This window comes from Felis catus, chromosome A1 (assembly GCF_018350175.1).
Source record: "Felis catus isolate Fca126 chromosome A1, F.catus_Fca126_mat1.0, whole genome shotgun sequence".
Classification (NCBI taxonomy): Eukaryota; Metazoa; Chordata; class Mammalia; order Carnivora; family Felidae; genus Felis; species Felis catus.
Window position 1 is genome coordinate 87675154 of NC_058368.1, and position 16254 is coordinate 87691407.

At 48.1% G+C, this 16254-nt stretch overlaps 1 protein-coding gene across 1 annotated transcript; it reads right to left on the bottom strand.

The window, feature by feature from the left end:
- Positions 1–5699: 5699 nt before the first annotated feature.
- LOC101097538 (butyrophilin-like protein 10) lies at positions 5700–12988 on the bottom strand. Its single transcript, XM_045062146.1, has 7 exons — positions 12680–12988; positions 11048–11176; positions 10407–10760; positions 9616–9897; positions 8371–8529; positions 7601–7624; positions 5700–6785 (listed from the first exon to the last, which is right to left on the bottom strand). Exons 2-7 carry the CDS (start codon positions 11139–11141, stop codon positions 6325–6327), a joined length of 1374 nt encoding a protein of 457 aa, XP_044918081.1. The 5' UTR covers positions 11142–11176; positions 12680–12988; the 3' UTR covers positions 5700–6324.
- Positions 12989–16254: the final 3266 nt, after the last annotated feature.

Here is a 16254-nt window from a genome sequence, read left to right on the forward strand (position 1 = left end):
TATAAACTGGAAGCATTAATATTGTCAAAATATCCATACTAACAGGGTAAATTACATATTCAGTGCAATTCCTATCAACATCCCAATGCCTCTTTTTAATGTTTATTTTTGAGAGAGAGAGAGAGAGAGAGAGAGAGAGAGAGAGAGAGAGAGAATGAGCAGTGGAGGGGCAGAGAGAGAAGGAGACACAAAATCTGGAGCAGACTCCAGGCTGGGAGCTGTTAGCACAGAGCCCAGCATGGGGCTTGACCTCATGAACTTGAGATCACGACCTGAGCTAAAGTTGGGTGTTGAACCTACTGAGCCACCCAGGCGCTCCCCCACCCCATGATTTTTGTTTTTACAGACATAAATAAATACACTTAAAAGTTATTTGCAACCATCACATATAATGAATATGCAAATAAGCCTCGACAAAAACGAACAAAGTTGGAGGAATCACACTTCCTCTTTTCAACATATATTACAAGGCTAAAGTGTAACACTGGCATTTAGACATACAGAACAGACCAAAGAGAATCCTGAAATTAATGCACACATATAGAGTCAACTGATCTTTGACAGGAGGGGTAAGAGTATACAATGGGGAAAGGATAATCTCCTCAACAAATACTGTTTTGGAAATTTAATATCAACATGTAAATGAATTAAATTGCACTATATTCTGATACCACAATCAACTGTAAACTAAAACTGACACAAAACACCTAAAATTGTAAATCCTTTAGAACCAAACAAAGGGGAAAATCTTCTTGACTTTGGTCATGGAAATTATTTCATAGATATGACCCCAAAAACACATTAGCACAAGACTTCAGTCAATTAAGATGAATAAGCTCTAGAAAGCTGCTGTACAGGGGCCCCTGGGTGGCTCAGTTAGTTAAGCATCTGACTTTGGCTCAGGTCATGATCTCACAGTTTGTGATTTCAAGCCCCGTGTCAGGATCTGTGCTGAAAGCTTGGAGCCTGGAGACTGCTTTGGATTCTGTGTCTCCCTCTCTCTCTGCTCCTCCCCTGCTCATGCTTTCTCTCTCTCTCTTTCTTCTAAAAAATAAATAAGCATTAAAAGAAAGAAATCTTCTCTTCAACATATTACTTATATTCAACAATAATGCACTGTACTCTTAAAATTCTGTTAAGAGGGTTGGTTTCATGTTAGGTATTCTTTTCACAAAAAACTAAAATCTAAAAAAAGCATAACATAATCAGTTCAATGCCATAAATATACATATAGATTTATTTTAATAGATATATTACTACATAATTTAAGTACAAATCACAGATGTTAAATACACAATTCAATGCTTTTGAAATTTGTAGTGACTATTACAATCATAACAACATGATAAGCTTAGAATATTTTCACTTTCATCCCTAAACAGTCTTTCTTTTTTGAAACAGTGATTTTTTAACGGATCACTTTATTCGGTGAAAATGATATAGGATATCTGTATTATTTCAGTTCATATAATACATTTTTGAGGTTCATACATGACACATGAAGTATTATCTCTTTATCTCTTTTCATTGTGGAACACTATTCAATTGTATGGATGTACTACCTAGTTTTTTTTTTCTGCCTATATATGTCTATTATTATGTGAGTAAACAAAAATCAGTTGCTTTCTGGAGGTGAGCTCAGATGATGGCATAGCAGGAGGACCCTGGGCTGGCCTCATCCCTCAAACACAGCTGGATAACTATCAAATCATTCTGCATATCCAAGAAATTGACCTGAGGACTGACAGATCAAACTGCACAACTAGAGGTCACATCAAGGAAGGTAGGAAGTGTGGAGATATGGTTTGGGGGAGAAACAGATCACAGATGCGGTGGAAGGGAGGGAGCTCTGGTTAGGAGAAAGATAAGAGAGAGTAGAGTGCACAGGGATGTGCACAAAGAGAACACTTCCTCAAAGCCAAGTCCCATGATACAAAATCAGCATAGAGATCTATTGCATCTCTACATACCATAATGAATCCACAGAAGGGAAACTAGGAATCAATCCCATTTACAATTGCATCAAACACAAAAAGATGTCTAGAAATAAACCTAATGAAAGGGGTGAAAGACTTGTACTCTGAAAAGTATACAACACTGATGAAAGACATAAAAGATGATACAAAGATATGGAAAGGCATTCTGTGATAATGAATCAGGATAACAAATATTATTACAATGTCTAGACAACCCAAAACAATCTACACATTTAATTCAGTTCCTATCAAAACCACCAGCATTCTTCACAGGGTAGAACAAACACTTCTAAAATCTTGGAACAGCAAAAGACCCCAAATGGCCCAAGCAACCTTGAAAAAGAAATGCAGTGTTGGAGGCATCACAATTCTGGACTTCGAGTCACACTACAAAGCTGTAGTGATCAAAACAGTATGGTACTGGCACAAAAATAGACACACAGAACAATGGACCAAAATACAAAACCCAGAAATAAACCCACAGCTATATGTACAATTAATCTTTGATAAAGCAAGACAGAATATCAAATGGGAAAATGTTTCTTCATAAATGGTGTTGGGAAAAAATGGACAGTTACATGCAAAAGAATGAAACTGGACACTTTCTTACACCATATACAAAAATAAATTCAAAATGGATTAAAGACCTAAATGTGAGGGGCGCTTGGGTGGCTCAGTCGTGTAAGCAACTGAGACTTCGGCTCAGGTCATGACCTCACAGTTCATGGGTTCCAACCTCTTGTCGGGCTCTGTGCTGACAGCTTAGAGCCTGGAGCCTGCTTCAGATTCTGTGTCTCCCTCTCTCTCTGCCCCTCTCCTGCTCATTCTCTGTCTCTCTCTGTCTCTCAAAAATAAATAAACGTTAAAAAAAATAAGACCTAAATGTAAGACATGATATCATTAAAATCCTAGAGGAGAACACAAGCAGCAACATCTTTGACACCAGCCATAGCAATTTCTGATTAGATATGTCTCCCGAGACAAGGGAAACAAAAGCAAAAATGAACTATTAGTACTTCATCAAGATAAAATGCTTCTGCTTCTGCACAGTGAAGGAAGCTATCAACAGAACTAAAAGGTAACCTACAGAATGGGAGAAGATATGTGCAAATGATATATCTGATAAAGGTTAGTATCTGAAATATATAAAGAACTTATAGATCAGAGTTAAGGTGGCAGAGGAGCTGGGAGACTCTAAGCTTGCCTCATTACTTGAACACAGCTAGATAAATCATTTTGAAACCCCAAATATCAAATCATTTGAACACCCAAGAAATCAATCTGAGGACTGAGAAAGCAAAAATACACAACTATAGGTGAAAAAAGCCACCACATTGTGGAAGGTAGAAGGTGTGCATAGTTTATTGGGGGAGAGATGACTGAGGGCGCTATGATGGGAAGGGAGCCGTGATTGTGGAGAGAGGAGCAAGAGAGAAAGAAAGAGAGAAAGAGTGAAAGGGAACTGCACAAGAAAAAACATCTTCCCCAAACCCACCGGGAAAAGGAGAGGGGCTGAACACTACAAGTTTTTACAAACAGCAGAGCGCAGAGTCTTAGGTTTCAGGGATCCACACCATTGGAAGGGTCGTGCCTGGTGGGCTTATGGTGCTCTGGTAGAAAAGGACAGGACCAGGAGCAGGCAGTGTGGTCTGAGGATCCCCTGGGTCACATGGGAAGAAGCAGTTTCCCGGCTTGGAGTTCATTTGGCAGAGGTGGCACTGCCTGTCAGGTGACAAAGGATCCAGCAGGTGCCATTGGGCTTCCCCGTTCACTAACATAGAACAGGGATGCTCGCTGAGGGCAGTGAGTCTTGGTGTCAGATTTCTGCTCTCTTTACCATAAACTCCAAGCCACTGTGTAGTTATGCAACCAATTTGTGGGACAAGCCAGCAATGGCCACAGTGCCGTGAGAATCTCCCCCAGAAGATCAGAACACCATGAGATCTCTACAATTTGGAGGTTTGAAACCCAGCCATGTGCCTGAGATAAAACACAGGAGTGCTATGCTGAGACAGGTAGATAGATCAGAAGCAGGCAGGGTGAAAGCAGGGATCTGGCTAAAGTCAGAGATACAAGATAGGTGATTATTTGCTCTTCTGTGAGGGCTTCCTGAAGAGTGGTGGGCACAGACTTTCTGCTCTTGGGGACAAGAGAGCAGGGCGATGCCATGTTCACCCCACCCATCTGTAATAACCAACTTCAGTGAGAATAATAGCCCCACCAAGTTGAGGCTGGAGTAGCTTACACCAAGGCCCACCACCCTGGGCCCTGCAGGTGCATCTGCACTATGGCAAGTCTGGCTGAGAATCAGCACACAGCCCCTTCACCAGAGGACCAACACAAAACACTCGCACAGCTCAAGTCTACTGATCATAGAGTGCCTCAAAGCTTCAGCTCTAGAGAAAATAGAATTCCGCTGCATTTATGTTTTCTTCCCCATGGGATATAAAAAAAAAGCAAATTTCCCATGGATACAGAAAGCAATTGTGTAAATTATTTTACTTTATTTTATTTTATATTTATTTTTTCATCTATCAGACCAAATGATCCTAGGTTCTGGATCCCTGTTTTTTATATTACCTTGACAATTGGAGAAAACAGAGGAATTCACCTCAAAAGAAAGAACAGGAAGAAATTATGCAGAGAGATTAAATAAATACAGATATAAGTAAGATGTCTGAACTAAAATTTAAAACAATTATAAGGACATTTAGGCTCTTTCCATAATTTGGCTATTGTTGAAAGTGCTACTATAAACATCAGAGTACAAGTGCCCCTATGCATCAGCACTCCTGTATCACTTGGGTAAATTCCTAGTAGTGCTATTGCTGGGTCCTAGGGTAGATCTATTTTAAATTTTTTGAGGAACCTCCACACTGTTTTCCAGAGTGGCTGCACCTGTTTGCATTCCCACCAACAGTGCAAGAGGGTTGCCATTTCTCCACATCCTCCCAGCGTCTATAGTCTCCTGATTTGTTCATTTTAGCTACTCTGACTGGCGTGAGGTGGTATCTGAGTGTGGTTTTGATTTCTATTTCCCTGATGAAGAGTGACGTTGAGCATCTTTTCATGTGCCTGTTGGCCATCTGGAAGTCTCCTTTAGAGAAATGTCTATTCATGTTTTCTGCCCATTTCTTCACTGGATTATTTGTTTTACAGGTGTGGAGTTTGGTGAGTTCTTTATAGATTTTGGACACTAGCCCTTTATCCAGTATGTCATTTGTAAATATCACAGGCAGGATGGAAGTGGCTTCTGGTGGTGGTTCGAGTATTACCTTGCCTCCATGTACATGCCTTGTTTGATTCCATGTCCACACTTGTGTCTAGGCTACTCTCTCTGCCCACATGCCCTGATTTGACTTTGACCAACCTTAGGGAGCCCTGGAATCTTTGGCTTCGCCTCAGTGTAGTTCTGTCTGCACCGACCTACCATGGGGTGGGAAGACAGAGGCATCCAGGGTAGACCAGATGACTAGGACTTTGTGAGTGTTGGAGAGTGGAGGGGAAGGGGAAATGGGTAGGTAGGAGAGGGGGGGTGGACAGGAAGAAGGTGGGAGAGGAGGGAATGAGCAAGGCTAGTATTTACAGAGCAACTACTTCATGTCTGGCACTAGGCTCAACATTAAACATATGCCCCAAATTCATTTCAGAAAATCACCCCACAGTGTGTAATGATATGGTGTAACAGTCAGCTTGGTCTCTGTAACAAATACCACAGACTGGGAGGTTTAAACAACGCATTTATTTTTTTCCCAGTCCTGGGAACTGGAAGCATGAGATCCAGGTGTGGCAGGGCTGGTTCCTCCTGAGGCCTCTCTCCCCTGGCGTGCACATGCCATCTCCTCCCCATGTCCTTACACGGTTGTCCCCTGTGTGTGTCTATGCCCTGATCCCCTCTTCTATTAAGGACGCCAGTCACATGGGATCAGATGGGATCAGGGCCTACCCTAGTGACTTCCTTTTACCTGAACCACCTCTGTAAAGACCCCATCTCCAAATATAGCCCCATTCTGAGGCCCTGGGGGTTGGAGCTTCAACATGTGAACTGGAGGGGACATGATTCAGCCCATAATATTTTGTCAGTATTTTACAGGGAAGGAAAGTGGAGATAACACAGGATCATCCAGAAAGGTGCACCCTTGTATGTGATCTAGCTGGGACTTAGAATGGATACATCTCCCCCAAATCGGTGACAGGCTGGAGCAGAGAGATCATGGGTCTTGCTGGAGGAGGGTTCCCACCCTGTCCTGTCCCTCACCCTGAGGAGGCCCCAAGGCCTCTGGGGGCTGCCATTCTGAACAGATGGTTAGGAGGCTGGGGTCGTGTGTCCAGAGGCAGAAGAATGGCCTCAGGGGTGCCGAGAAGGACAGTCCAGAGAACGCGTAGACGAAGGATCCATTGCCCATGCTGTAGAAGGAGATTCTGCCTGCATCACAGTCCAGGAAAACGCCCACACGATGCAGGGGCTCCGAAGGGTGCAGGCGAACTCTTGGGAAGGCAAGTGCCCAGAACCTCTCCTTGTACAGATCCAGGGCCCAGAGTCCGTGCTGGGGGGCCTTGAGGATCCTTCCCGTCCAATCCAAGCTCTCCAGACACATGCCCAGGTTCCGGGTCTTCCTGTGCCCCACCTGGACCTCCCAGTAATACCCCCCAGCTGAGAACTGCTCCCGACCCAGCACACAGGGGTCCCTGTTGAATCTGCTGGGTTGTCGGGCAGCTCTTGTTCAAAGAACAGCCGCCTCACAGTCTTCCTGTCCTCAGAGAGAGCGAGCTTGGGGCTTGCAGTGTCAGGGTCCAGGGATGGGCTCACTGCGGGAAGAGGAGAGGATCGGCTTTAGGGGTTAGGGTCCCCACCTATGCTCTTGCATGGAGGTGGGACCATGCCTCCTTGGGAGTCCCTGTGTGTCCCCATTCTGTCCAGGACCCTGTGCACACAGGCCATCCCAGAGCAGTGGAAGTGGCTCCCTGTGTGTCACCATTCTCTGTCCAGGACCCTGTGCACACGCCCCACACTTCCCACTGAGACAGTGTCCTGGCTCTGCACTCTCTGTGTTAACAGTGTCCCCCACAGTGACTGTGCCTCAGAAGATCTGGCTCTCTTGCTGCCCAGGCTCTGCAGCCTGTCTGTCCCTCAGGTAGTAAACAGGAGCTAAGGTCCCTCAGGGCAGCTAAACTTGGTGTTTACAGCCATGGAACCAGCATTTAGCACAGCATTTCTGCACTCTGCAATAGAATGGATCACACATGTGTGCACACACGTGCACATACACATGAGTCCATGTGCATACACATGATGTATGTGCACACATACACACAAACACACACATGCACATAGATGTACAACATGCAAACACAGCACCCGTATGCACATGCACATACACACAGAAACACGAGTGCATGTGCATACAAGGCACACATGAACACACATGCACAAATGCACATACTTGTACACACTGCATACACACATGAAAACACATGCACATATGTGCATAACATGCACACACAGATGAGCACATAAATGTACAACATGCACACGTAACACCCACACATACATGCACTCACACATGCGCCCATAAACACACATGCAGGGAGCAGGCCCTTCCAGCCCCCAGCATGGTCCTCACCATAGATGATGTCCTCTGGCCAGCCTGAAATGAAACAGAAAGATGTGAAACTGTAGGGTTTGCACTGACCAGATGGGGCGAAAGCTCATGTTCTGTGAAGCTAAGTCAAAACAGGATGTAATGAGCTCTCGCAGGGACCCTGTAAAGGAAGAGCAAATATCCCTTCTTCAGTGCCCAAAAAACAATCCAGGTCACTGTATTCCTAGGGAAAGGTTTTGTGGGGCGTAGCCTAATGGCCCAGCCTTCCCATGTCTGTCATAAAGACACATCTCTGACCTGTTCCCCAGATCGGGGCCTGACAGCTATGAGCAAGGACACAGGAGGCAGGGAGGAGAGCAGACAGGCGAGTGGAATGATCCATACTGATGATGATCCCCGCGCTCACAACAAGATCCTCTCAGGTGACAGGCTTGCTGCTGTATTTGTTGCTTGAGCATTTTCAGGATGTTGTCATCACCCTCGACTGATAGACTTTCCCAGGTTCAAGCTCACATCTGTCTCCACAGCAGAGACCCGCCAGTCTTCCCCAAGTCACCCAGTGAAGAGCAGCCAAGCACCTCTTAGTGATGGAGGATCTCACTGGGCATATGGTAGGTGGGCAGTCCCTGAGCTGGGGCCTGGGCAGGTCTCTCCCATTCCTCCTGGGCTTGAGGGTACACAAAGGAGGGACTTCATGCTGGGCTCTGCACGAGTGCCCTGGCTGGAAGGAGCACGTCTGTCCCACTGGGGCCTGCTTACCTTGGGACAGCTGTTCCTCTTCTCTGTTCAGTCTCTCTTCTTCCAGCTGCACCCTATTCCTGTTCCTCTGACGTTTCCAGAAAAGACAGGTGGCTCCTGCCACAAGACAGCTGCTGCAAGCCCCACCACAATGAGGATCACAGGCACCACTGCCCTCCATGCCATTGATGGGAAATTTTTGGGCACCTGGCCTAAAAGAGAGTTTGGGGAGGCAAGAATACCAGGGTAAGAGAGCACCTGTGTTCTTAGGGCACACAAGCCACAGGGTTCATGGGTCAGGGGGCAGGTGCTTGTGAACTAACCTGACATGACCTGAAAACATGTGTGTGCCTTTGTACAGACAGACATGGACACACAGGAGAGAGATGGTAGACAAATGGCAAAAGGTTACATACTGAGTGGGTCTGCATTCTGTGTATCATTCCTGCAAATTTTCTGAAACTTGAGGTTGTTTAGAAGGAAAATTTTATACAGAGTGAAACTTGGAAGCCCCCAGGTGTCCTTCAGAATGTGAATGCATAAACAGGCTGTGGTTCATCCAGACAAGGGAATACTGTTTACTGCCAATACGAAAGGAGCTATCCGTGCAGCCACTGTGGAGAAGATGATGGACGTTCCCCCCCAAAATAAAAATAGAACTACCACATCAATCCACTCCTGGGTATTAATCCAAAGAAAATAAAAATATTAACTGAGAAAGATAATGCACCCCTACATTTATTGCAGTGTTATTTACAATAGTCAAGATATGGAAACAGCCCAAGTGTCCACCAATGGATGAAAGGATAAAGAAAAAAATATGTATTTGTACAACGGGATGCTATTCAGCTATAAACAAGAAGGAAATCCAGGCATTTTCTACAATATGGATGCACCTGAGGGCACTTTGCTAAGTGAAGTTAGACAGGGGAAAATGTATAGAGTCTCACAGATAAGTGAAATCTAAAATGAAACAAAACACCATCCAAACCTCCAGAAAACCAGAAAGCCTAGTTTATAGATGCAGAGAACAGATTGGTGGTTTCCAGAGGTGAAAGATCGGGAAGCTAATGGGTGAAGAGGGTCAAAGGTGCAAACTTCCAGTTTAAAATAAGACCCAGGGAGGTGACATACAGCATGGAAACTATAGTTAACTACTGTGTTGTGTAGTTGGAAGCTGACAGAGACTAGATCTCACAAGGTCTCGTCACAAGGAACTATGCGGAGTATTGGATATTAACTACTGACTGTCTGGGGGTGCTCAGAGATCTTGAGGTCGAATGGAGCAGAACACTCACCAGGTAGGTGGCTCTTGGTCTCCATCCTCTTCTGGAGGAGGGGGTTGGAGATAGAGCAAGAAAGATTCCCCACGTCCCTGTCCCAGACAATCACATTGGACACCACCGCAAAGAGGCCCGTTGTTGGCGACACTGTGAGGTTGGTCGTGGAAGGTAGGGTCTGTCCCCTGAAGTCTCTCCACTCCACCTGGGGCTCTGGGTACCAGCCCTCCGAGGTGCACTCTGCCCTGATACCTTCATCCTGGCCAGCTCGCACTTGGATTCTGGGCTCAGAGCCCAGCCCTGTGGGAAGAGACAGGCTTTGCAGCCTCTGCAACCATTACCATTTCTGACAGAAAAGCACAGATCCTGAAAATTTCCAGCAGGTATCAGGGTTTTTCAGACTACTTGCTCTGTGTAATATTTATATGCCATATATGCTACCCTCTTCTGAGAAACCACAGAACAAAACAGAAAAGGCCCAGGAAGATCAAATACCTTTCCTGTATTGCAAAATCAGTGTCTTTTCCTCTCTGAATCTCTTTCTGCCTCTGTCCTCCCATCCCTACCTCTGCTACCCCTCTCTCTGGGACAGTGGGGGTAACTTTGAAAAGGAACTAGGTGTCCTGAATGTACCTGTCCTTGTGAAACGCATTAGTGCATGCTGTGAGATGCACCCAGGCTGCCACAAACACGTTAGCGCCCGCTGTGGGAAGCGCCCAGGCCAGGGTCATAATGGGACGATCTGCAGCTGGGGGAAAAGGTCTCAGGCAGACCAGGAGAAGGTCAGGAGCCCCAGCAGCAACCCTCACCTGCCACTCTCAGCCACAGGGTGGCCTCTGCAGACCCTGTGCTCTCTTTAAACTTGCAGTGGAAGGTCCCATTATCGAACACGGTGACGTTGCGTATGGTCAGCACAGCTTGGTCCTGGGCCAGGCCAGCCGTCCAGAAGGTCGTCCTGCCCTTATACTGCCACATCTGCTCTTCAGGCATGTCCCTGCCTTTCTTGCGCAGGTGCACGGCTGGGGACGGCTCCTTCCTGTACCACCTCACCTCCATGTCCTCCGCACTGATATTGAGGGACAGATGGCATTGCAGCTTCACACTTTCCCCCACCATAGCCAGGACCGGTTGGCCGGGACCAGAGACAGAGAAATCGGCTTTCCCTTATGTGGTCATAGCAGAAAGCATGGGTTAGGACAGGTGAGAGGAAACCACGGGCCATCCACCCCACCAGGCACAAGGTCCCCCCCCCCAACCTGTGCCCAGTGTCTTCCCCTGCCCACGCCCAGGGGACACCCACCCACACCCAGGTTCCCCACCACCACCCCATGCTGGTGCCCAGGGTCCCTAGGGAAGGACTGCTTGGATCAAGTTCAGCCCTCTACTGTGTTCCTGTCCATGCATGGGGTTCCCTCCTAACATGGGGAAGGGACATGGGGAGCTCTCCTACCCTTTGCAGAGAGGCTGTAGGACAGAAGCTTCAGAAGGAGGAAGATGATGGAGCAGCTGGGTGGAAAGATGTCTCGACCTTGTGTGTTTGCCATGGCTGCTGGAGACAGAGAGGCCTGAGCCCCAGACACTGGAGACAGGGCAGGACTGAGTTAATTTCTGTCTCTCTTGGTTTCTGTCTCTGTCTCTCTCTATTTCTCTGTTTCTCTCTGTACCTGTCTCTGTCTCTGATTCTCTTTCTGTCTCTGTCTCTCTCGGTTTCTGTCTCTGTCTTTCTCCCTCTGTTTCTATCTTTGTCTCTCTCTCTCTCTCTCTCTCTCTGTCTCTATCCCTGTCTCTCTGTTTCTATCTCTCTCTGTCTCTGTCTCTATTTCTGTCTTTGTCTCTGTCTGTCTCTGTTTGTGTGTCTCTTTCTCTGTCCATCTCTGTCTTTCCCTGTCTCTGTCTCTGTCCCTCTGTTTCTGTGTCTGTCTCTCTCTGTATCTCAGCCTCTCTTGGTTTCTATGTCTCTCTCCAACTATGTTTGTCTCTCTCCTTTTTTTTCTGTCTCTGTCACTCTCTGTCTCTGTCTCCCTTTGTTTCTCTCTGTTTCTGTTTCTGTCTCTGTCTCTCTCTGTTCCTGTCTCTGTCTCTGTCTATCTCTGTCTGTCACCGTCTCTCTTGGTTTCTATCTCTGTCTCTCTCTGTTTCTGTTTCTGTCTCTGTCTCTGTTTCTGTCTCTGTCTCTCTCTGTTCCAGTCTGTTTGTCTGCTTCTGTTAGTCTCGGTTTCTATCTTTGTGTTTCCCGGCTTCTCTCCCTGTCTCTCCCTGTTTCTCTCTCTGTCCCTGTCTGTCTCTGTCTCTCTTTCCCTCTCCTACTCTATCTCTCTCTGTCTCTCTTTCTTGTTCTCTCTCTCTCTCTCTCTCTCTCTCTCTCTGTCTTGGTGGGGGATGAGTCAACACTGGGAGGCTAACGGAAGTGAAGGAAACATGGCTAGGGGAGAGAAAGGTCCCTTTTCACTATCTTGGCCCCTCTTACTCCTGCACAAGTTGCTTACCCTAGAGACAGAGACACAACAGTGGCCACCTGATCTTGTGTCCACCTACTTGTGGATGACCTTTCTCTTGTGGTCATGTGTCTGCAAAACACCATGGACACATCCTCCTGTGAACGGGCTCTGTCTCCTCACCTGTTTGTGTAGGAGCCTTGCCCGACCTCTGGCTGTGCTCTGTCATGGAACATGAGCACGCTGGGAGAGAAAAACCACCCCCTAGTCAGGTGACTCCAAGGCCAGAAGTACCTCTGTCGACCCCCTTACAGCCCAAGAAAACTCGCAGTTGGAGGAGGGAGCACTCGAGCCAGAGGGCTCCTATACAGACATGGCCTGAGGCCAGCATGCTCCAAAGATTTATATTTATGAACTCAGCTTTGAGAACAAGTGTTCTGAACCACATGTGCTGGTCTGGGCAATTCGGCCCAGCACCTCCTCATGCAGGACTGGCATGAGGAGGTATGTTGGCACTTGCCCTCATTCTCTTTCGTGTTTTCCTTCCTTTGGTGAAAGCCTCTGGAGTCTCCCTGTCACTCAAGAATAGGGGAGGAGTGGAGAACACAGACATGTGGATGAGTACCCTTAAAATAGAAAGTACTCACCTTTCCAAGTAGTAGGGCTGTAGGGCTTCCCAGGGAGATTCTGTGGCTTTGAGGGGATCACTTGACTTCTCCACAAGTTCCAGGAAGGTGTAGAACAAGTCTTCCAGATGTGATAGGAGAGAGCAGCGGCTGAGCTCCCCAGCTTCTGTAGAATCCTAGGACTTTCTGGAAAAATGACCAACTGTGCCTTTCTGGAAGGTGCAATAGAAAAAATAAATAAACCAAGGGCTTCTTAAAGGGTGTGTTTGACAGAACTGAACACACTGAGTGTTGGGGAGCAAGGTCCTGGTAGCAGGAGATAAGGAGAGAGAGAAATACCCAGCAAGGAACCCCCGGGGTAGGGATGGCTGTCTGGGCTGGTGCCAGGAGCCCCTAGGTGGAGACCTGGCTCTTGAGTGCGAGGATCCAGGCCAAGGGCAGAGGCTGGGATACTCAGATAAAGTTTCTGCATTATCAAAACACCTCCAGTCCTGGACAGGCTGGGCCTGGTCCCTTTGGGAAAGTTTCTCATGTTCAGGTTGAAGTTGGTCAAATTCTAGCATTCACCCCCCACCCCAGACTCCTGTGCAGGAATTCAGGCCATCTCCTCCTCCATGTCTGGGGCCATGACAATCTTTCCTCACTGGGGACCTGACTTGGGCTGGGCTCAGAACACTCAGCCCCATTATCTCTTGTGTGAGTAAGACACTGGCCTGAACCCTATCTGTTCTTCCCTCCTGTTGACCCAAAAGTCTGCACATTTTCTGGGAGAGTTTTGGAGGGAAAAAAACAGTTAGGGAAAGTTTGCGTCCCTCCTGGAGATGGGATATTTGGTTGAATTCAGATTTTTATGGACTGAAGATTTGTGTCCCCTTCCCAAATCTGTGCTCACACAGGGACTGATGCTGCCAACCCACACCGTCCTCTGTGTTCCTATCAGGAGAGCGAACTATTTGGTAATCAAGCTGCTCCCCTGTTCTATATAAATACGAAGAGTTATGCTGCCACTCATTTTCATCTCCCTGTGCATTGCTTTAAGCGGATAATGACATCATCTAAAACCCAGGTTGGGTATACTTCTGAGTCAGGATGGAGGACTGGGGATGTGACATTAGAGGAAGCACCTAAGGGGTTTGGCAGCCGTGATGGAATGGATCCTGAAGGTGGGCGCACCTGGACAAGTGGTCCTTGGTGAGCATGCACATGGTCTGTAGCCTTTTACCTGAGTGGGAAGAGCTCCTGGAGATGGCACCAAGGCCCTCAGGGACAGTGATAAACCCCAGATGGGGACGGGCTCCCTGAGTGCAGGTGGAAGGAAGGACACAGGGGGCCCCAGACTTCTACAGTCCCATTGCCATGGCATGTCCAGGACAGGTACATGCAGACAGACAGAGAGCAGATTGATGGTTGTCAGGCAGTGGGGATGAGGGGGGAAATATAACCACAAAGCAGTTCGGGGGTTTGTTTTGGCACGAGACCCAGGTGGTGGCCGTACAAGCCTGTGTCAGTGTGCTGCATGTCACTGGATCGTTCACTTCAATGTGGTTGACTTTGTGTTATGGGAATGTCACCGCAACTGGAAAAAAAGAAAAAAACAAATGGAAAACACATAAGGTAGAAGGGAAATCTCCAAGTTGCAGGCTCCCGGGCGCCCTCTGCAGGGATGCGTGTGCAGTCCAGCACCCTGCTCCAGGGATGCACCAAGACCCAGTGAGCTTGCGTGGTCCACCCGCACCTGCACCTGCCTTGAGCCTGGCTCCCTGCAGGATCTGTCCTACAGAGGGCAGAGGCCCTAGGAGAGCTGAAGGGCCCCTCCCCGTCCCCCCCCCCACCCCGTGCCCACCTGCCCCTGCCACAAGCCAGCCTCTTGCTTCCTGCCCTGGGCTGTGTTCACAGAGTCTTTTTGGGTCCTCCCAGCATTTAAGCTAGTGTGTGCCCTCCCCCCACCCCATCACGGGTACTTGGCTCAGCTCTCCAAGTACACTGGGACTTTATGGCTTGGCCGCAGGCACTGCCTGGGCCACCCCCTTGCAGGACCTACCCCCTCCTCTGGCTCCCTGGCCTCCAGTCCTACAATGGGAGGGTTCCTTCTGCACATTAGGTCCCTTGTCATGTGATCTCCGAGAGGTCCTTGCGTCTCCTGCACTGACCTCAGTGAACAAGAGGGCAGTGCCTCCACCAGGAAGATCCTCGGGGACTCCTCCAGGGAAAGAAGCAGTGGGGGGGGGGAGGGGTGGCGTCCCTTAGGCGGACGGTGCAGGTGCCATGTGGTTGGGGCGGGGAGGAAAGGTGAGATGTCCTCAGAGAAATACCGCGGTGTCAATGCAATGAAGCGCTTGGGTCATCCAGTTCCTGGTGGTAGTTCTTATCAACATACCTCTGCATGGGGCCTTTGTGTCCCCGGGAAGGCAAGTGCTTGGGTCATGCAGTGCCCGGTCGTAGTTCTTTCCCACAACCCTCAGCCTGGGGCCTTTGTGGTTCTGGGTAGGCAAGGGCTTGGGTCATCCAGTGCCTGGTGGTTGTCCTTACCCACACACCTCTGTGTGGGGTCTTTGTGGCCTTGGGAAGGCAAGGACTTGGGTCATCCAGTGCCTGGTGGTGGTTCTTACCCACAACCCTCTGTGTGGGCCTTTGTGGTCCTGGGAAGGCTCTCATGAGTATAGGGAGGAAACTCTCCCTTACTTCCTATGGAGCCAGGGTGGGGTGGGGGGGTGGAGTGGAGAGGGGCAGTTAATGTCTGGCTTCCCTCCCCTTCCCTCGCCCTCCTCCTCCTCCTGGTGCTCACCTCTCCAACCTCCCCTCCCCCTCCTCCTCTTCATTTCCCAATCCTCCTCTCCTTACTCCTCCACCTCCCCACCCCTACTCCCCTCCCTGTCCTCCTCCCTCATTCTCTGCCCTCCCCTCCTCCTCCTCTTCTCCCCTCCCTCATGTCTCCTCCCCTCTCATTCCTCCCCTCCCCTCCTACTCTCCATACTCCTTCTCCTCCCTTCCCTTCCTCCACCTCTTCATTCTACTCCCCCTCTTTCTCCCTATTCTCCCCTCCCCCTCTTCCCTCACTTCCCCCTCCTACCTTCCCTGTCCTCATCTGCTTCTCTCTCCTCCCTTCACCTCCTCTCTTTCCTTTTTTTTTGATATGAAATTTATTGTCGTATTGGTTTCCATACAACACCCAGTGCTCATCCCAACAGGTGCTCTCCTCAATATCCATCACCCACCCTCCCCTCACTCCCACCCCCCATCAACCCTCATTTTGTTCTCACTTTTTAAGAGTCTCTTATGGTTTGGCTCCCTCCTTCTCTAACTTTTTTTTCCTTCCCCTCCCCCATGGTCTTCTGTTAAGTTTCTCAGGATCCACATAACAGTGAAAACTTATGGTATCTTTTTCTCTGTATGACTTCTTTCACTTAGCATAACATTCTCCAGTTCAATCCACGTTGCTACAAAAGGACATATTTCATTCTTTCTCATTGCCATGTAGTATTCCATTGTGTATATAAACCACATTTTCTTTATCCACTCATCAGTTGATGGACATTGAGGCTCTATCCATAATTTGGCTATTGTTGAAGATGCTGCTATAAACATTGGGGTACAAG